Source organism: Aythya ferina (genome assembly GCF_964211825.1).
Source record: "Aythya ferina genome assembly, chromosome: Z".
Lineage (NCBI taxonomy): Eukaryota > Metazoa > Chordata > Aves > Anseriformes > Anatidae > Aythya > Aythya ferina.
Genome location: NC_140299.1, coordinates 250,275 through 271,453, shown reverse-complemented (window position 1 = coordinate 271,453; position 21,179 = coordinate 250,275). Strand labels below are relative to the sequence as shown.

At 43.5% G+C, this 21,179-nt stretch overlaps 1 protein-coding gene across 10 annotated transcripts in view; it reads left to right on the top strand.

Moving 5' to 3' along the window:
* The first annotated feature begins 462 nt into the window (after positions 1–462).
* LOC311426618 (zinc finger protein 532) overlaps positions 463–21,179 on the top strand; it is a 46,284-nt gene continuing 25,567 nt past the window's right edge. The window contains exons 1-4 of one of the 10 annotated variants that reach the window (XM_084503097.1): positions 1,641–1,861; positions 3,479–3,588; positions 5,345–5,424; positions 16,021–18,377. In XM_084503097.1, the coding sequence (XP_084359223.1) occupies positions 16,041–18,377 (2,337 nt within the window). In that variant the 5' untranslated portion in view covers positions 1,641–1,861; positions 3,479–3,588; positions 5,345–5,424; positions 16,021–16,040. Of the gene's footprint in view, positions 996–1,640; positions 1,862–2,109; positions 2,330–2,422; positions 2,664–2,759; positions 3,043–3,478; positions 3,589–5,344; positions 5,425–16,020; positions 18,378–21,179 lie in introns of those variants that run through there. The other 9 variants (XM_084503095.1, XM_084503092.1, XM_084503096.1 and 6 more) reach the window with 9 other exon arrangements.

Here is a 21,179-nt window from a genome sequence, read left to right as displayed (position 1 = left end):
GAGTGACGTCAGGCTGCCTTGCAGCAAACGAAAAGCAGCTTGTCACAGAGATGGCAGCCGAAAAGCACAGGCCGTCTTCAGGAGGGGCTGCGAAAACTCGTGTTAATCTTGGTTACCGTGAGACGCAGCAGCTGCGCCACGGGAGAGCCGCGGGCTGCGCTCCGCTCCCTGCAGCAGCGCGCACCAATGGCTCCCCGGCGCCAGCAGGCGGGGGGCCCGCAGGTGCCGCGCGCTCCGCCGGGCACGGGGCCGGCGTGCGAGGGGCGCCCGCGGCGTGCGGCCGGGCAGGGCGCGCTCCGCAGCCCCGCGGGCACGAGGCCCGAGCGGCCGGGCCGGGCCGCGCCGCTCCTTCGCCCCGGGCCGCGCGCCAGCCGCAGGCCGGGGACGCGGGGGCAGCGCAGCCCCGTTGGCAGCCGCTGAGGGCGCCGCGGCCCGGCCCGGCCCAACTCCGCGGCTCCAGGCCGGCGGCTGCGGCGGTGCGGGCGCGCCCGGAGCCGCCCGCGGGCACGGCGGGGCCCGGGCCTGCCCCGTCCCGGCCGCGGCCTTAGCGCGGGGAGGGCTCGGCCCCGGCCCCGGCCCCGGCCCCGTCGCCGTCGCCGTCGCCGCCCGGGGCGGGCTCCGTGACCGCCTCGCCTCGGCGCGTGCCGGCGGCGGGAGGCCGCGACCTGCCCCGCGCCTCCCGCCCGGCCTCGGCCCCGGCCCCGGCCCCGGCCCCGGCCCGGAGCCTGCCCGCGGAGCGCCGGGGGCCGCGGCAGCCCTCCCCGCCCCCGGCACGCTCCAGGGAGCCGTAGCACAGGAATCACACGGGAGCGTCTCCCCCATCTGTGCGAGCCGAGGCACCCCCACCCCCGCCTTCCCGCAGTCCCGCAGAGCCTCTCTGCCATTATGCTCCGCCGTCTCCCGGCCAGGCCCCTCCGCAGGCGGCCGGGGCGGCGCGGACCCTAGCCATGCCCGCCTGAGGCCCCCCCGGCCGGGGCAGCCGCGGGCCGCAGCAGGTGTGTTTGCATGGGGTGCGGAGTTTGCATGCGGGGGGGTCGCCTCCTCCCGGCCCGGCTCCCGCACCGCCTGCGCGCAGGCCCCGCCGCGCCGCGGGCAGGCTGCGGGGAGCGGCCCGCGGGGCCTGCCCGGCTCGGCTCGGCGCGGCCCGGCCCGGCCCGGCCCGGCCCGACCCTGCCCCGCCGGGGCGCCGCCAGGACGGCGGCGGCCGGAGCCCCGCGGCCACCCGAGCGGCGGCTTCGTCTGTCCCGGCGGCCGCCCCGCCGGCGCCTCGCCCCCCCCCGCCGTCCCCGTCCCCGTCGCCGTCGCCGTCCCCGCCCGGCCGCCCGAGGGGCCGCGGCCTCCCCTCCCCGGGCTGCCCCGCCGCGGGGTCGGTCGGTGCAGCCGGCGGGCCCGGCGAGGGGCGGGGGGCGGCGGCGCGGGGAGGGGATGGGAGGGGAGGGGGCCGCGGGCCGTGTGCGAGGTGCCCGGGGCCGCGGCGGCCGCGGAGGCCGCAGAGGCGGGGGCAGCCCGCCCGGGCTGCGGGGCCGAGGGAGGGCCGCCTGGGGCCGCCTGTGCGGAGCGGAGGGGCCGAGGCGGCGGCAGAACAGGGCAGCGGTCCCCGGGGTGGGGTGGGGTGAGGGATGCGGGGAAGGTGCCGGCTCTCGGCGCTCTCCGCAGGGGAAGGGGGGTGCGGGTTGTGCCCGGGGCCTCTGCTAACAGTTGCAGGTGCAGCCTGGAGAGAGGCAGGGGCTAGGTGCTGTAGCCTGGCGTGGCAGCTCCTTGGAGGAAAAAGCCTCGCCGAAGAGCCATCCCGCGGCACATCCCGGCGAGGATGGGGCTTGGCACGTAGCAGGAGGTAGTTACGGGTTGTGCCAGTGCGAGGGTGAGTAGCCAAACAGGAGCGGGGCGAACAATGCCTGGGCCTGGGGCAGCTGTCAGCCTCGCAGGAGGAAAGGCCCCGGGTGGCAGAGCAAGCGGGGGGCACGGGCCACGAGCAGCGCTGCGCCGGGCCAAGGCAGGCGCAGGGCCCTCCTCTGGAAGGGGGCTGGCAGCGTGGGGAGCCGTGCCACGGCGAGGCGTGGGCCCAGTGCAGCCGTGGGACGCAGCGCAGGGCTGTGGCCAGCAGCCATCTTTGCGGGGTGGGCCCCGGCCTCCCACGGCTGCGGCTGTGGGAGCCGGGGGGTGCTGGGGCGTGGGTCCGCAGCCTTCGTTTCGGTGCCTCAAGGAGAAGCTGAAGAGCAAAGGAAAAAAAATCGGCTGAGCAGCCAACTCGGTGCTGCTCGGAGGGGGCAAAGGAACTGTTTTGCAGGCATCTCGCTGCTGCGGAAATGGATTTCTTGAGGGGAGGGAGGTGCGCGTGTGGGTAATCTTTGTAGTTAATGCAGCACGGAGCAGGGAGAATGCCACTCGAGCGGCCCCAGATGCAGCGAGCAGTGGGGCGGGTGGGCGCAGACCCCCATCAGCCCTGGGCATGAGGGGGCAGCTGTGCCGCCGAGCTGCGGCCACCCGTGTGCCGTGGGGAGCGGGGAGGGGGAGCAGCCCTTGGTTAGCAGCCCGTCTCCCAGTGCTGTGGCCGAGCCTGCCTGGTGCTGCAAGAGAGATCCTGTGAGGATTTTTATTGCGGTCTCTTTGTTAGCTACAGACAGGCACGCACACACTCACAGCTTTCAGCCAGGTTGTGGGAGGTAAGTGGGGGAGGAGAGGAAGGGGCGCGTGGGGCGGCACTGGGGAGCAAGGGGCTGCGCGGGCCGGCCGGGCACGGGCTCGGGCACGGCGGGAGCAGGGGGACCGGCTGCTGTCGGCCCCACCGCCACAGAAAGCAGAGCCCCTGCGATTCCAGGGACTTGTTGGCAACTCAGCGAGGGTTGCCATAGCTTTTTATGTAGGGTGACCAGAACCGGCTGGAACTGGTTTGAGGCAGATCAGCTCCTGAACACAATGCAGTCACTGAGCTGCTACAGTGGGATAGCTTCCTCCCTTCATGGCAGCCAAAAGCAGAGGAGCTTGCAGAAAGATACCATCCCAAAACAGTATGTGAATGCACACTTTAGACACACAGCACTGGTATGTGGCTAATGTAGTCATAAAGGATTCTGTATATAAATGTACATATTTGCAGTAACTGAGATTACTTTGGCTTTTCGTGCCTTTTTATGCTTAAGGAATTGGCAAGAGCTGAGATTTATGACCCTTATTAAAATATTTTTGCTTTGCAAGGGTGGGACACTGGTTATGCAGTCTATTTTAAAACTAAACTAAATAAAATTGATTGAATGATTTGTAATTGTAGTTGTGCTTGTGACTGAAGAATGCTGCTTTGCATGCTGTTTTATTTACAGGGTGCTGTCTTGTGGTTTTCTTCTTTAGGAGACGTTGGGGGGGGGTCCGTGCCTTTCTGAAAGGCCAAAAGGAAACGATATTGTTGTAGAATTGTGCATAAAAGCATTGCAAAGATGCTGTAAGGCATACTCGTTTCTCCCTTTTTTTTTTCTCCTTGTAGGCCTATTGATTGGGGCTGCCTTTAACCCTTTCATATTTGCAGAGGTAATGCATCTGTGGCAGTAACTGAGCATTGGCTAAAAAATTCTTTCAAAGGTCAAGGTTCACAAGGTGAGATGCGGTGTTTTGGGTATGAATATAACAATAGTACAAAGGTACATGTATATGAAAAGTAAATCTGGCTCCTGATTGCACACTTGGCACATTAGTAAAAGAGACAATGGTTTAAGTGTTAGTAAAGAAATACTATTAACCTCCAGGTTTAATAGGATTAAAGCTATTGTTTGTAAAGTCTTACCGATACCTTAGCTAAATACAGTATTTTCATTTGAATATCTTATATCCAGCTAGACGTTTTTCACAATGTGGTGATAAAGCATAGGCCTCTGAGTGACAATCATAAATTGTGGACCACATGGCAGTGAACCGTTCTGTGCTGCTTTGCAGCATTGCACATTCAGATTTTGCCGTCTAATTATTTAAAGGTTGCTTGTGTGGCCATATGTGAGTAACCTGATGTTTATTTCTGAATCGAGGTCTTCAGTGTTAAACATGTACTTAATATATCTGACATAGAAAAAAAAAAAAAAAAAAACATAAAAAATAGATTGTAAGCATGGTGTTTCTTAAACTGTTGTAACCCAGGGAGAATTTTGCAGCAGCCAAGTGGAAAGATGTATTTTAGAGATCTGATGGAGCTCCAGTGGATTATTAGTTGCATGAATTATAATATTGTGCAGTAATGAAATAAGAATGGGAAACCGGATGGGCAGTGCATCAGCTCCTGAGGGATGACTACTTTTAACTCAAAGCAATGGATAATGGATAGGATTATTTATTTATTTATTTATTTTTAATCTAAAAAATAAATGTGTACTTAGGTTTGAGCTGGCGTTTGCATCTTACAGTGAAAGCTGGAGGATTCAGAGAGAGGGAGAGGGGGAGAGAGAAGAAAGCAGTAATGAATATAGCAAAGGGAAGAACAAAGGCTGTTAGAGCTTGCACATTGGAACACTAAACATTTTGCTTTGGGGATTCTTTTGCCAGAGCTGTTACTTCCTATAGCAGGAAATCAGCAGCTCTAGACTCTTATGCAGTGTGATTTAAAAAAAATCTGACCAGCCTTGGCTATGTTAGCTGGTTTGGTAATCTACAATCAAGATAAATATGGAGGCAAAATGGTGAAAATGTTCTGGTCTAGGGTGAAATGATGCTTTTTTCCTCTGTTCAGCAGAATAAAGTAGACAGTCTTAAAAGCCTTGAGAGATTGTGGATATTGGGTAAGTTTTATGGTGGCTGATGATAGGCAGGGTGCCTGCATCAGAGTGTGACAAATACAGGAGAACCTTTTTTGTTTCTGACTGCAGCAGATTACATAAGATACTTAGATATTAACTGTAGAAAAGTGGAAGTAGAATGCCGATGTTTAGCTTGAAATTAATGTTTTTGTGGTTTTTAATGCAGCTGCAATGTATTGTTTCTCAGATTTGATAGGGCAGTAAGTAGCTTGTGTGGTGGAGCAAAATGCCTAACAACACTGCGCTGATTTGTGTCCATCTTTTTCTGTAATTTGTATGCAGAGGTTCTATATATATTTGACTGTAGACATCTGTAGCAGAATTATGCTTACAAACATGAATTCTTGTTGCATGATAGGAATAGTATCTGTCGCTGCCCTTAATGCATGCTTTTTCCAAGTGTCAGCTAAAATGCATGTAACATGAGAGCACCTTTTAGATTTTTTTTTCCCCTCAACCAGAATAGAAAGGTCCGTAAAGTTTTAAGTACTTGAATGGTCACCAAATTCAACATATCTGTTTTATTTGGATTTTTGAACAAGATCTGTGCTATGAATTTTTATTTTTAGCAAAGGATTTGAATTTGCAGGGACTTTGTAGGCTCTAAGATAAGAAACCTGAATAGATGCTGGAGTCTGCAGTATTCTTGGTGAGTTGTTGTTTGTTTGTTTGTTTTTTCTTTAGACTAAAAGTGTTTGCAAATGCTCTTCACCGGGTGATTTTGATTTTGCACATAGGCCAGCTTCTCAGCAGAAAATGCTGCTTAATGTTTGAGGGTTGGTCCTCTGTCTCAGCAATCATGAGCTCATCTTCCGTTGAGGCTTGTCTCAGGAATTTAATCTTGAGAACAGGGGTAATGACTTATCAAATTCCAAGTCTCTTTTGAATTAATTAACTAGGTTTGTTTTTCTTGGAAGTATGAACGTGTGATAAAATATAAATATGCACACAGATTGCTGGGAATGGCTGTTTTTAAAAAAAATGTTGACCCCAATGTTTTAGGGCCTGTTTGTTGCTAGTGTTGCACAGGCAGGAGCACTCTCACTGGGGTCGTCTGGAGCTGCTTCATGCAGTTCTCAAGCAGAAATTGACATCCACTTAAAAAATTGAAGGAAATGGACAGGAAGCAAGTGTAATTTGGAACGTGGTTCAGAGTTGATTAAATGACGTGATTTAGTGATGGGACTCAGTAGGTCAGGTTGATGGTTGGAGTTCATGAACTTGAAGGTCTTTTCCAACCTAGATGATTCTGTGATTCCAGACTGCGAATCTCTGAATTCACACTAGTGTTGTACATCCACACTAGTCACATTACTGTACCAGCCCACTTCACATATAGAATTATAAAACTAAACCATTTTTAAATGGGGTGCAAAAATAATGGTTTGAGGACCTACCTGCTTTTTATTAATTCATCTTATTTTTAAAAGAAATCAGGAAGTTACAAGGCCCAAAACTTTAACAGGATCTCTTTGCAAATGTAGGTTGTTTTTATTTGGACAGCTGTAGATAGAGATGGTATGTTCGGCTCCCTGTGGTGTGAGAAAAGAGATAACCTGCCTCCGTGTTGAAATACTCCCTTTATTTTTGCCAGCCAGAGGCTGGTAATAGTGAACTTTGAACCCATTGCATGTGGTTCTCTTCAGACTCTGCTAGAGGTGTTTCAGTGGCAGTGTGTGAGGAGACATTGACTAGACTTCAGAAGATGGCTCTTCTCTTTCCCTTCCTGTACTGTCCTACTCAAAGAGGAGAACTTGAGATAACCCGTTTTGAAAGAAAAAAAAAAAAAGTTCAAAAAATTAGTAGTTAGACTGCAAGATGAGGCTTCCAAGGAGCTGTAAATTACAAGGGATTTTATTTTGGCTGTGGAAAAAAAAAAAAAAAGTGGGATTTTGCATAAGAAAGTGAATAAAAACTCTAAAGCCTGTCTTTACTTAATTATACCTATTGGGGGAAAAAGGACTAGAATTTTAAAAGGTAAGATAAATAGGATCTGTATTCAGGTACAGGATAGAGTAGAAAAGAGGACAAAGTCAATTAGCCACTCTTAGATAGCCAGTTATAGGAATGGATATGTTTTGAAAGAATGTGATAACATTCAAAGCAACTCAGGCTGCTTTTGAGAATAAATACTTGTTGGCTTGACAAGGCTTTGCCATACCTCATGTTAAAGACTGAATAAGAGACTCTTCTGCAGAGATCTTGTATTCGTAGAAGTTCTACCTGCACGAATCAACAACAAATGGCAGTGTAAGTTTTCAAACTTCATTCTGGCTGCAAGTGCATCTGCATTCTGTATGTGGAGATAAGTATCATCCTCATGGCCTCTGGGGACTCCCACATAATTCTGTTTACTGGGAAAAGACAATGTGTATACACATGCAATGTAGGTCTGTCTATGCCAGGTTTTTAGCAATATGCTGTGAACATTGTGCAATTGCACAAGTGCAATTCAGGATTTTTTTGTGTGTGATTTTTCCATAACTTCATGTTCTGCTATCCCAACTGTAATTTGTTACGGTTGCTTTCATTTCTGCTGTCTGTGATGTTGAACTTCCACATTTTTTGTGAAAGACACTCCAGAATTGAAAAGTTAAAAATATTGTAAACAATTGTAACCAAACTGAACTTTTGTACAAACCAACAGAATATGCTTGGTGATACATTGACTTTAGTGCTTTACAACTTGTTTGCTTTCAGTATTGGCCAGTTTAACACAGCTCTTGCAGCCTGTGTGCAGATTAACAGGCCTCAGTGATAGTCTAGAACTAGGCAAACAAAAGTAGAGTGAATGGAGGAATCTTTTTTTTTTTTTTTTTTTTTTTAAATCCTTTTTTAAGTATTTTAGCAGTTATTACAAATTGACGTCTTTTGCATACAGTACTGGACAATATTTTCCTCCTTAAGACATCCAGATTTGTTTAAAATGTCTTTATTGAACAACTTGCATGAAATTAAATCAAATCAAATGTGAACTGGTACCGTCTGTTGTGGTAGCATTTTCTTTCTGCACTTCAAATTTCAGAATTTTCCATTAAAATACTGAATCTGACTTCCGCCTGTTACACTGTATATATTCGCAAATTGTGCCCAAAGTTTTGAGAAACAAAATCAAGAAGCCTGAACTAGCTCCAGTGCTGCTAAGCAAGGCTTCCATAGCCAGCTATGGTCTTTGCTTGAAACCACATGCCTGCAGTTGCTCAGAGGTTGGGGATAAAAGAGAGGAGAATGTGGACATTTCCCCAAAGTTATTTTGGTTAGGACCTGACTGCGTATAGCTAATTATGGTTTCAGAAAACTAAAGAAAAACCATTATGTATACAGAGTTTTGCCATCTGCTTCTGTCTGTATGCTTTTGGCAATGTATGGTAACATCTACATTTGTCTAAGTTGGTAGAAATACCTTCTGTTGAAAACCAAAATGCTACATTTAATCATTTTACTGTAGTGAAGTTGTGCCTTTGACTAGTGGATACACGTGCTTGAATGGTCGTATTTTATAGGGGCAGAGCAGTTTATTGTGAAGGGTGCAGAGACAGATGTATAAATCACAGGTACTGGCTGGGCGTTGTGTAGCATCGTACCTTGTGCCAGTTCCAAAATGTTCTAAGTGATAGTGCTGGGAGCTGGGATTGTGCTCCAGATCAACAGTTTGTGGGCAGTGTTTCAAAAAGCTTCCATAACTTGCTTCCATTTGATAGAGGACCCTAAAGATGCGTTCAGATACTGTTATGATTGGGTAATAGGGCAAGGTAGGTCTGGATGCTCATTACTGGTTTAAAACTTTTATGATGAGAGTGGTCAGTCCCTGGAACATGTTGCCCTGAGAGGTTTTGGAGTCTCCATCTTCAGAAATATTGACAGCCTGACTGGACAATGTCTTGAGCATCCTACTGTAGCTGACTCTGATTTGAGCAGAAAAGTTGGAGTTCCAGAGGTCCCTTTCAACCTCAGTTATTCTGTGCTTCTATGAAATGGCTGTTGGAAACTTCTAGGGGCTAGTAAAGAATAAATCTTTAAATCCTTCTGAAACTATCGACAGTTGCTGTTGATAAATTAAAAAAAAAAAAAAAAAGTTAATACTTGAAATATGTCGATACTACTTGCCTTCCCAAGCTTTTTTGAAGAGGTGGAAGAGGAAGTAATAAAATTGGTAGACTGTTCTCTTAAAAAAATAGAAGTGCAAATTCAAACTTGTCTTACTCATTGAAGGTTGTATGTGGAGACAAGTAGGATTTTCCTTTTTTAAGGGAGCTACTGTGTATAATGTTGAAATATCAGATTGCTTGGTATAAATGTTGACTGTAAAACGCACTAGTACTTCAAAAAGATGGTCAAAAAGCTAAGGACTGGTACAACAGCTGCCTGTCATGAAGGTTTTATTTTTGGAAGCAAGAATCTGCCTGATTTTTTTCAATACTAACAAGTCATGGGATCCTTGATAAACCAAAAGGAGCCTGTATTTTATGTGAATATGATCAGCATTGCTGATTGTGGTTAAAGTGGCCTCTTGCATATCCTTCTTGCCTGCTGAGTATTTCAAACCACACTGAGTCATGATTTGAGATGTGGTTCTCATTTCCTGGAAAAGTTTTGGTGGTTGAACTAGCATATTGCTTTTGTCTCTCCTTAGATACTTAGCTTTCAAACTAAATAGTCAGAAGTGTTAGTCAATCATCATTGCTAATATGCAAGATAACTAATGAGCTGCTTATAATTTGTGTGTCAGGCTAATATTTGCCTAAGGTTGGGATATATTACTGTAAGTCTGGTTGAATCACTTACTTCTTCTCTGTATGATGAAATTTCTTGGCATAATGATACAAAAATAAAAAATATATATTTTCGTGCAGGTGAGGCTGGTATTACTCTCTGTGTATGCATTTTGTTCCAGAGTGAACTTGTTGCTATATAGGTGTCATTACTTGCATTTGAAAGCAGAATAATTACACCAGATTATCAGATATTTGTTCTGGAATACCACGTCTAACTGGGAATTTATAAATATTTTGCTGTTGCTGTTCCATAAATCTTCTTATAGAGACTAGGCATTACCATGTACTAGACACCAAAAAATGCTTTCTCAGTGCTGTTGTTTCTTGGTACTGAAAAGGATGCTAATTTTCTTTAAAGAATGTACAAAAGAAAATGTGTCTGCCCTAGAGAGAGCACAGTCCACAACTGTATATTGTATAGAAGTAAAAACAGTAGGAAGTGTTTAGGGAAATTAAAGGAATGTAGTCACAATAACATGAGTGCCATAGGTAGATGAAAATTAACTTCTTTTTTTTTTTTTTTTCCCTTAAATAGTGAACAGATTTGCTGCTGAAAGGAAACTTAAGTTGCATATTTGAGCAGGAACATGGAGACATACAGCCAGTGTAGATGGTCATGTGGGATTTGAAGACAAAAGTTGGGAATTTAATACAGCAGAAAGGACAAGGCTGATACAGGCAGTTAAAAAAATTGTGTGGTGCCATTGGATTTGTGGTTGAGAAATGAAGAGTTGGATGGGCAAGAGCGTGTGTCAAGAAGGAAAACTTGTTCAGTTTTTTACAGATTAATGATGAATAAAAGAATAAAAATTGAATATGTTAGACCATGCTTGTGATTAAGAATAGGTTGTTAGAAATATTAATGCAAAGAGAGTGTTCACTGGGTAAGTACTGGAAAGGCAGTTGGATTATTTGTCAGTGCTGGATCTGAAAAGCTTAAATTGTTCTCGTACCTGACAGACAAAATCAATGTTATGCGCAGTTTGGATCTATGTGGGAGCTGGCAGATCACTCTGTTTTTTGCCTTCATTACGGTGGTAACTTCCCCCAAAAGTCTGACTGCTTGCAGTTGCTTAGCTTTACACCAAAAAGTACCTTTTAATTTCTGCAGTAATTTAAAGACAGCTTGGTCTGTCTTGTGGAGAATAATGTGCCCCATCTGCAGCAGTCCTAAAGCCCAACTGTAAGATGGATCATACTTAGTAACTGAGTAAAAGTATTTTCTTCTGTGTTTTTTCCCCTTGGCAGAGTGCATGAAAAGGTAGGTTTGTTTGTTTTTTCTCATATGGCTAGAATCCCTCCACCTGGAACCAGCACAGATACAGGGCTTGAGGAGGAGCGACAAAAATTCCCTGTAGTAAAACAAAACTGCCTTTAATCCTTCAGAAGCAGCTATTTGCTTCTAGGCCCTAATGTTTCTTCAGTTGCTATTTATGTCATCACATGTTTGAGCCTTCCCCACATCTCTGCAAACAATCACTGTAAGAAAGCTGTATTTCAAAATGGTATCTTGAATCTGTGACAGTAGAATAGGAGCTTTCAGATGTACTCTGTCTTGCACATGTTCTGCCGTTTTTCTGGAATCAGCCTTAGAAAACCCTTGCATGCATCTTTAGGTTTTCCATTTTAACAGGTAGGATACGACAGCGCCAAAAGGTTTACAAGAATGTAACTATTCCTTATGGGTAAGGCAGCAGATTCTTGTCCTGCTCGCTTACTGCCTCACTGATGGCAGAGCGTTCTCACAGAGGGGTTCTTGTTTTGACATAATTACCAAGCGAGTGCTTCACTGGAATGTGTTACCAGATGAGTGAAAAGGCTAACTGGGAGAATAAGACAGTGGAACAGCAAAGCAGTATCTTCCTTTGGCTGAAACCTGGGCCGTTTTCTCCATGCTGTTCATAGGAAGCCCTTATTCAGGAGATGCATTTCCAAAGAAAGAAAAAATTAGCATCGTGAACAAATGCTTTGAACGGGGAAACAAAATGATCTTTATGTCTCCTCCAGCATTTAATTCAGACCTTACATTTCATCAAGATAATGATGTGCATGTAACAGTGGACTTTATCCCCAGAGAGACTGATGTAAACCATGAAGCAAGGATATCCTTACAACTCTCAGAGTCCTTTATCTTCTGGACTTAAGACTCACTGGTAGTCTTACCAGGAGTCCAGTCACCCACCGTCAAAAAACAGAACCCAAAAGCATCGTTTCTCGCTGCACTGTGGCTTTCTAGCTGTACAATTCCTGCTGGACATATCCTTTTTTTTTTTTTTTTTCCTTTTTGCTTTTATCACTGAATAATCGGGAAAGTAATGCTTAAATTTTTAAAGACCCTTTTAAAATTATTATTTTTCATAAAGTAATTCGAATTCCATTGCAAATGTGGCAGGCCTTCCGTGACATTCTCCTGGTAACAATCAGCAGACAGCTGGGAGGAGAGGCAGGAAATGGAGTTAGTCCAAGGGAAGTAAAAGGAGTTTACAAAGTGCAACCACCATCTGAAAATGAAATGGTACTGTGGACAGAGAGAGAACATCTAAGAACTGTCTCTTTATATAAGTGCACCCCAGATTAGGGATATTTAATTTATGGTATAATCTATCCAGTGTGTTTTGTAATATATGCTTCAAGTTAGTAGTCCCATGTATTGATGTGCATTTCATTTCTGTTATTTAGAAAATAAAAATAGAAAGTATTTCAGACAAAGATGTTTGAGGAGGTGGATGTCTTGCAGGTTGTTTCTTTAAATATTTTCTTTTTGCTTATCCTTGGTTAGACGTGTTGCAGACTGCTTCTCTGTTTAATTCTGAAGATCTTCCTTTGTTAAGTGCACTTGAAAGTCATTAGCAATAGAAGAGATAATTTTAATGGCAGCCTTTTGATGCAAGGTGGTTTTTTTTTTCATCTTTGTATGTCTCTTGGGAGATGTTGAGCTTTGCTCACAGCAATTCTCAAAGAAAGCAGCTGTCAAAGAAATTCCAGTTCCTGGAAAATCACCATTTCCTAGGGAACCAGGAACTTGCCTCATTTCCCATTCTGAAGTATTTACAGGCTTCAGGTCGGCCCAGAGAAGGAATAGACCAACAACTTGTCTGGCAGCCAAGGCGACAGTCAATTTCAATCTGAGATAAAAGGCAAAGTTTCATCTTTAAGGGGAAGGGTTATTGAAAGATGTCTGTAGAAGCCACCTTCCTCTTTTTTTACTGAGTCCTGACAATTGTGAAGTGAACATAGTTCATATACTGAGTCTTAAATTGATACTCTAGAATAACAAGGAAAAAATTAATAAAATGTCAAGGTTACAACTTTGTTTAGTTGTTTAGCAAGACTTGCCATGCCTTTTCTCCCTTCTTGTTTTATTTAAATTGCTTTACAGGTTTGAAGGATGGCAGAGATCCTCTGCAAGGTCAAGAGCAGTTCTGGGTGCCCTATGCAGACGAAACCACTCCGTTCTTGTGCTCTGGTAGAGTGCGGGAATCGGTCTGGATGCCTGAAAGACAGTTGTAGCTTTATGCAGAGTGCTCTCTATGGATAAATGTATGATCTCAGCTTAAAGCTTCAGACCTCTGAATTCTTTTGAGATATTTTCCCATTTTGGAATTAGCCTTAATGAAGTTTCTTGGTAAAGAACAAATGCGTCTCCTCCTCTGTTACGTAGTTTTGCTCTTAAAGATACATGGATAAAATACTGTGTGAGTGGCCTTTACTTAATTCATTGCTATTGTTAAATGTTAATGAAACTCCATTACATATAATTGGAGGAAGTTTTAGACAAGGAATATTTTAAGGTTCTTTTTAGTATGTTTAGTAACTGCAAAAAGACATCCATAGTACAGTTGGAGTGCAAGTTAGTATATCAAATCATTAAAAACTGTCAATTAAGGCTTTGTTATTGTGGGTTTGTGTGGATTTGCATGCTGTGGTCTCTAGAAACTTCTTCACTTAAATCTTATAACAACTTTCTTTGTAATGTTAACATTACATGTGTATGTGATTCTTCCTCTTTGTTAAATAAATAAAAAGAAGTAAAGTAATTCATAAAGATGTTAACAAGTACCTTGCAACCCGGCAATCTCTGCTCAGTAATTTGTAAGCAGGGTGTTAAAGTTGCAGTTCAGTCAAGGTGAACTGTTACTTAAATATCCACTGTCTATTTTATTTTTTTTTTACCAGCCTAGGTAGCGACTTAACTCTGAATTGTTGTCGTGCCTGGGTTATGTTACCACAGTTGTGATTATTTGCATTGTGAATAAAACATAACTGGGGCAGAAAAAAAAGGTCATTTTAGACATTTGTCTTTCAGGTTACATTCATTATGGTACATCCAGTGTGTTTTCTTAATTCGTGCTTCATTTATGATAAGGTATGCATCCACATGGAAACAAGGGATAAAATCAGACTGGCAGCTCTAGATAGTCTTTTGTCCTTGTCTGCCGTGCCAGATTCTGTCACCAAAGACAGAAATGTTTTGATCTGTGGTGTTCACTGTAGCTTAGTATTCAAACTAGCAAAGTGGTTTTTCTTACATTTTAACTATTGAAGGAGTATCTTGGCAGAGCTCCTCTTCCAATGTCTACGACAGCTGAAAAGAGGAAGCAGGCAGCAGGACAGCATCTTTCCGAAGCTGTGCTGTGGCCGGGCTCCTTTTGAGTGGGCCCACCTTCTGGTTGTCAGTTCTGTCCTTTGCAAGTTACTCCTAGTGAGTAATTCAGTGTCATGTAATAAATGTGTCTGGTCTCCTGGGATCTACTCTGGGTAAGGGCTGATGACACAGTGGTACACAGATACCTAAGCCAGTTTTAGGCTGAGTAGTTTAAAGTCCCAAGAACAAAGCAGTCATGACTGTGCATTCAGGCTAACTTACTCTTTGGGGACATCTGTGCAGGGTGGAGTTTTTCCCCTATTGTGCTTTGTTAGACAATTAGAGAAGGCATTCTGGAAAGGTTTCAATTTCTTGTTCTTTTCTGTTAATACCTTCACTGATGTAGAGTAAGTGATTATTGCAGTCTTCATCCATGGATTATATAAAAGTCTTTGCACTTCGGGAATGCTCATTTGTCTCTTTGTCTTGCAGAGAATAACTTAATGGCTTTTAAATCTAGAAGGGACCATTATGTTTATGTAGTGTGAACTTCTGCAAAGCTTGGACCAAAGAATGTTCCTCAGTAACTTTTGTATCAAACCTGTGTGTGTTCTGTATATGGAGCTTTTTGAAATAAATCAATAATAGACTTAAAAACATAAACAGATTAAAAAGGAAATTATGCCAGTGCAGGATTCCTTTTATCACAAAATCACAGAATGTTTGAGGTTAGAAGGGACCTGTGGAGGTCATCTGTCCCCCCCATCCCCTCCCGCTTCTGTAATTCATCTTTTTAGACCTCTGTAAGTGATTTGTTTTGCACACCTTTGCAAATTCTTGAAACATATGTGGAAAAAGGCAAATACCGTAGTGGGATTTATGAAGGAAAAGTACACTCAAAGTTAGCTTTCCTTTTACACAGCATTTGCAAAGTTTCAGTTTTTAGTTATCTGTTGGGTTTTGGAATGGAAAGGAAAAAACAGTGATAGTGTCCAGTGCTGGACAGAAAGAATGGGATCTGGAAATTGTTATCAGTAAAGGGGAAAAACAAACAACAACAAAAGAAACCCCTAAGGATCTGGTATTGTTTACCCTAAAAAGTAGACTGAAGGGAGGTAATGGTCTCAGCATAAAGTGCTGTTGCAAAGAGTATAGGTGAATAGAACCACACGTAGTTGCATCAAGAGAGATTCAGATTATTCAGTAGGAAATACAATGGTGAAATTGTGAACAACTGGAATAAATTGCACTGGAGGTTGTAGAATGGGAGGTCTGTAAAGTTGATGAGACACCTGGAAAGCAATGCAGATATAGCAGATCCTTTGTGGGAGTTACTGGAGAAAAAAAAAATGCATTGAGGATACTGGGAGACAGATATTCCATAATTCATATAAAGCAATTTAGCTTATAGAAAACAGTGCATTAGTCTTGAACTGTTAGTAGCAATACATCTGTTTTGCTCACTTTGAGAAGGTTCATGAGGTTGATAGTGCAAATATCAAGTCAAAACTAGACTTAGGAGGAATTGCAAATACCTAATTTTTCTGAAAGTCTAGGTATCTTGCTGTAATCGTAGCATGGGTGGGAGATGGTAGCAGGGAGTGTAGGAGAGTGGGCAGGAAGAAAGCTACTTGAAGAGAAAATTTGCTCCTAGAATAAAAATACTAGGTTACAGTCTGTGAACGTGATGGATTGCTGTAGCTCTTGGCATTGTAATCCAACTGTACCTCTGCACTGGATACTATTCTGTAATGTGTAATTTCTGAAAATACTACTTCAGAGGTGAAATAACTTTTTGCATGGCATATGTGAACATATGCTTATTTCGTATGTGTGCTATTAGAACGTAAAATTCTGAGATGATGATTTTCTGCTTATTTTACAGACTTGCTTACAATCAAATACATGACCATGGGGGATATGAAGACCCCAGATTTTGACGACCTTCTTGCAGCCTTTGACATACCAGACATGGTTGACCCAAAAGCAGCTATTGAATCTGGACATGATGACCATGAAAGCCACATAAAACAAAATGCTCATACAGATGAAGATTCTCATGCACCATCATCATCTGATGTTGGTGTGAGTGTCATTGTGAAAAATGTACGTACAATTGATTCTTCTGAAGGAGTGGACAAGGATGGCCACCATTCCACAGGCAATGGCTTGCATAATGGCTTTCTAACATCATCAGCTCTCGATAGTTACAGTAAAGATGAAGGCAAGTCATTTAAAGATGATGGGTCAACTTCCGAGAGTACATTGAAGGATTCAGCTTTCAACCAGTTTAGCCCAATTTCAAGTGCTGAAGAATTTGATGATGATGAAAAAATTGAGGTGGATGACCCTCCAGATAAAGAAGAGATGCGTGCAAATTTCAGGGCAAATGTCTTGACAGGATCTGTATCTCAGCAGGAATATGACAAACTAAAAGCACTTGGAGGGGAGAACTTGATTAAATCTGGTATCCCTGTTTCAAGCAGTATAGATAAAAATAAAGTAGCTAAACGAGAGACAGAGACAAACTCTGTGAATTTAAGTGTTTATGAGCCTTTCAAAGCTCGGAAAGCAGAGGACAAATTGCTAAAAGACAATTCTGAGAAGCTTCTTGAAAACAGGGTACTTGATGGAAAACTGAGCACAGAAAAAAGTGAAACGAGTCTTGCCAGCATTTCACAGTCCAAAGCAAAGTCATCAGCAAAGCTTTCTTCGTGCATTGCTGCGATTGCAGCACTGAGTGCTAAAAAGGCAGCTACAGATACCAGTAAGGATTTACAGTCTAATTCAGGAGAGTCTTCTCCATTACCAAAAGACATGAGCGAAAGTCCCCGGGCTATGGAAAAGTCACCCGAATCTCAGAGTCTTATTGATGGTGCTAAAAAGCCGTCTGTTAAGCCACCTGATAGTCCCAGGAGTGTATCAAGTGAAAACAGTAGCAAAGGGTCTCCATCCTCTCCTGCAGGGTCAACACCAGCAATTCCTAAAGTTCGCATAAAAACCATCAAGACTTCCTCTGGGGAGATAAAGAGAACTGTTACTAGAGTGTTGCCGGAAGTTGACTTGGACTCTGGTAAAAAGACAGAGCAGAGTGCTTCCATGGTAACTTCCATGACATCTCTCCTGTCCTCTCCAACTTCTGCTGTTCTTTCCTCTCCTCCTAGAGCTCCTCTCCAGTCCGCAGTTGTCACCAATGCAGTTGCATCTGCAGAACTTGCACCAAAGCAGGTCACCATCAAACCTGTGGCTACTGCCTTTCTCCCAGTTTCAGCAGTTAAAACAGCAGGTTCACAAGTTATTAATTTGAAGCTTGCTAACAATACTACAGTGAAAGCCACTGTAATATCTGCTGCTTCAGTGCAGAGTGCCAGTAGCGCCATTATAAAAGCTGCCAATGCTATACAGCAGCAGACTGTTGTGGTGCCAGCATCCAGCCTTGCCAGTGCTAAACTTGTGCCAAAGACAGTCCATCTTGCCAACCTTAATCTTCTGCCTCAAGGTGCTCAAACCACCTCTGAACTCCGCCAAGTGCTAACGAAACCTCAGCAGCAAATAAAGCAGGCAATAATTTCTGCAGCAGCCTCACAGCCTTCTAAAAAGGTGTCTCGAGTCCAGGTGGTGTCATCTCTACAGAGTTCTGTAGTGGAAGCGTTCAACAAGGTGCTGAGTAGTGTCAATCCTGTCCCGGTTTACATCCCAAACCTTAGTCCCCCTGCCAATGCCGGAATAACGTTACCAACACGAGGTTACAAGTGCTTGGAGTGTGGCGACTCGTTTGCTCTTGAGAAGAGCCTGACACAGCATTATGACAGGAGGAGCGTGCGAATTGAAGTGACATGTAATCATTGTACAAAGAATTTAGTTTTCTACAACAAGTGCAGCCTTCTTTCCCATGCTCGTGGACACAAGGAAAAAGGAGTTGTAATGCAGTGTTCCCATCTGATTTTAAAACCAGTCCCAGCAGATCAGATGATAGCATCTCCTTCAAGCAATACTGCTACATCTATGCTTCAAAGCCCTGTGGGAGTCGGCACGCATACTGTGACAAAGATACAGTCTGGCATAACGGGGACAGTAATATCAGCTCCAGCAAGTACTCCCATCATTCCAGCTATGCCACTAGATGAAGATCCATCAAAACTCTGTAGACATGGTCTAAAGTGTTTGGAGTGTAATGAAGTTTTCCAAGATGAGACATCTCTTGCTACACATTTCCAGCAGGCTGCAGACACAAGTGGACAAGTAGAGTATCATATGTTTAAATTCCAATGTTTCACTTATAAGCCTAGGAGACTTTGGATATGTTTTTCTTTCGTTTAGATGTTAATTACCTGAATCTCCATGATGAAAAACAAACTAAAACCACAAAAAAATCTTGCACGCACCTTTATAGTGAACGTCAACATTTTTAAATAAGACTTTTCTTAGAATTTTTTAGGTCATTGAAGTCTAAAATTTCCACTGTCTATTTTTAACTAGAATTTAGCATTAGCTTTTTTACAGGTGAACATTATAATACTGCAATTGATAATGGCCTTTACTATCTTTGTGCTTTGAAATTTGATTATCCCATGGAATCCACTTAATTGGCACCCTCATTAACAGCATGCTTTTTAGTCTGAGAAGTATTTTTAAGTGATTCATTCTTGAGCCATCCGTGGGTTTTGTTATTTTCATGTAACACTGTAAGTGAGGTTGGCATTCCTGTTACCTACAGGGACTCTAGCCAGCGAATAAATGGCACACTGTCCTGAAAGGGTACACGTGCTGTGTTCTTCAGGTCTTTCTTGAACAGAAAGTGGTGTTCACTAGCATACGTTACTTGCTATGTGACCATTTGCATATTTGCATTGGTTTTACTTTCCTCTCATGATTGCTAATGAATTAAACTTACTTTAGTAAAGAATTCTAAAATGGTTTGCGTGTGGCCTAATCTGAAACACCTCATTCAATAAAAGTTACTATTAATCAGTGTGCCATGTATTTTATAACCCTGTAAGAATTAAGATCATTAATTAAATGATATAGCTGAATTTCCATCGGAGTGTGCCAATTAAAAGGGATTCTGGCACGTTTCAAAGCATTCAGTTGATGTTGCGGTTTGTTCCTGCGCATCAGCAACAAAGCTGAAAGCCTGCAAACAGGCTCTGACTGATTAAGTCAGGGATGCCCTGGGAATATTCCTGGGACTCTCACAGTAAAGTGCAGAGTAAAGGATTACATCCTGCAGCTAGGAAGAAGTCCGCTAGAAACAGAAGTGCAGAGAGGTTCCCGCTGGAATCTCTTCACTGATCTTAAGACCTGTTATGTGGCCATGAAGCAGGTACACTGTTCCCACCAGTACAAGCAGAGATGCAAAGAGATATGAATGTGGAGATAATCTTGATTATATGGATTATGTGGCTCTGCCTCAGCTCCTACTTCACCAACTGGTTAGCAGACTTAGGCTGAAATTGCCTGGATTCACAGTGAAATGCAATGTGAGCAAGTTTGTGTTTGTAATGTACTACAGACAGGCCTACCTAAAGTCAGTTTATTTAAGCCTTATGTCAGAAAGAAGTTAGCAGAATATATTCTGTCCTTAGATCTTGCTGCAGTTTTGAACATTTTCTAATAGCTGACCAAGAGCATGTTCTGCACCAGCTCTCAAGTTGGGCAATACACAGTAATTGTTTTTAGCCAACTCCTCTGTTGGTGCACGTTAAGTTTATCTTTTTTTTTTTTTTTTCCTAATAGGTCCATTAATTATCATTTGTGGTATGGTAAGATGCAGTAGTCCTTGGGAAACCCCTGTTGTGTTTGGTACTATGAAAATGAGTAATTAAGATGGTAGTTCATAAGCAGAAAGCCTCCAAAACAACCAAGTGAATAAGACAGAGAAAATAGGTTGGGAGGATGAGGCAAGGACAAAATGGAAAAAATAGAGAACAACAAATATTAAAAAAAAAAAAAAAAGTATTGTACTTGCTTTTTGTGGGGGCCTTTTTTTGGTATGGACAGGTAAACAGGTTTGTAGAAACACCTTTGGCCTTTCTTGCTACCTCTTATCGGTGCTTGTGCTCTGTTGCTGCTGAGTATGCTCTGTATGCATGTCCTCTTAGATACTGTTTACCTTGGTGAATTTACTGTGGAAAAGCAATGAGATCTTCACACAGCATCAAAATGTAGCGTCAGTTAAGCAGAAAGATAAGTATGGGTACACAGATACTGCTGTTTAAGGAGGAAAGCTTACGAAGATACGGAAAATAGCATTGCCTACAACCTACCGATGTGTTTTTATCTCTTGTTGGAAAGCCACTGTCTTTTAAGAGCTGAGGTATGAATAAGGCATTAGTACCTGCTTACTAGGCCATGCTTTTCCAGATTTCAAAAAATAAAAAAATAAATAAAATAAAAGCCTTGTGCTGCAAAACAGAAAGGAAAAGAAGCAATTTTCATGTTGTTCCATTTTAAAAGAACACAATCAACATTGTTTAAATGTTTGTTGAACTACCTCTTAAAAACGACTTAAATATTTTTTATGGTCCTTTTAATACATCAAGCAGCAGTTTTCAATTGTGTGCTTTTTTTATGTTGTGCTATATTGCATACTGTAATGATGTTGCGCTACTGCTACATCATGGAAGCTGCCTCACTGAACAGTTGCTTTACAGTGAGAGCAATGCCTCTGGCTTTCTTGACAGGTTAGCTTCTTGTCCCCTCTTCAGTTAGCATGAGCATCACTGCAAGAGTAGTGCTTGCTGAAGAAAGTCTGTGTATAGGTGTTTATTAATAAAAAATAGTATGTTACCCCTTTAAAAGCTTGAAAAAGAGCTTTATTTGACTTCTTTTAGCGCTTGGCACTGGGTTTTTGTTCTGAAACTACAATTAATATGGGGGGAAGGAGACATGAAAGTTATATAAAATAGATATTTTCACTTGAGGAGGAAGGAAGGAAAAAATATTTGGATGTAAAAAAAAAATAGAAAAAATAGTTATTATTGGCAACTTATCATTCTTTCTAGTGCCTACCTCCTTACTCTTGAAAAGGAAATTGCATACTGC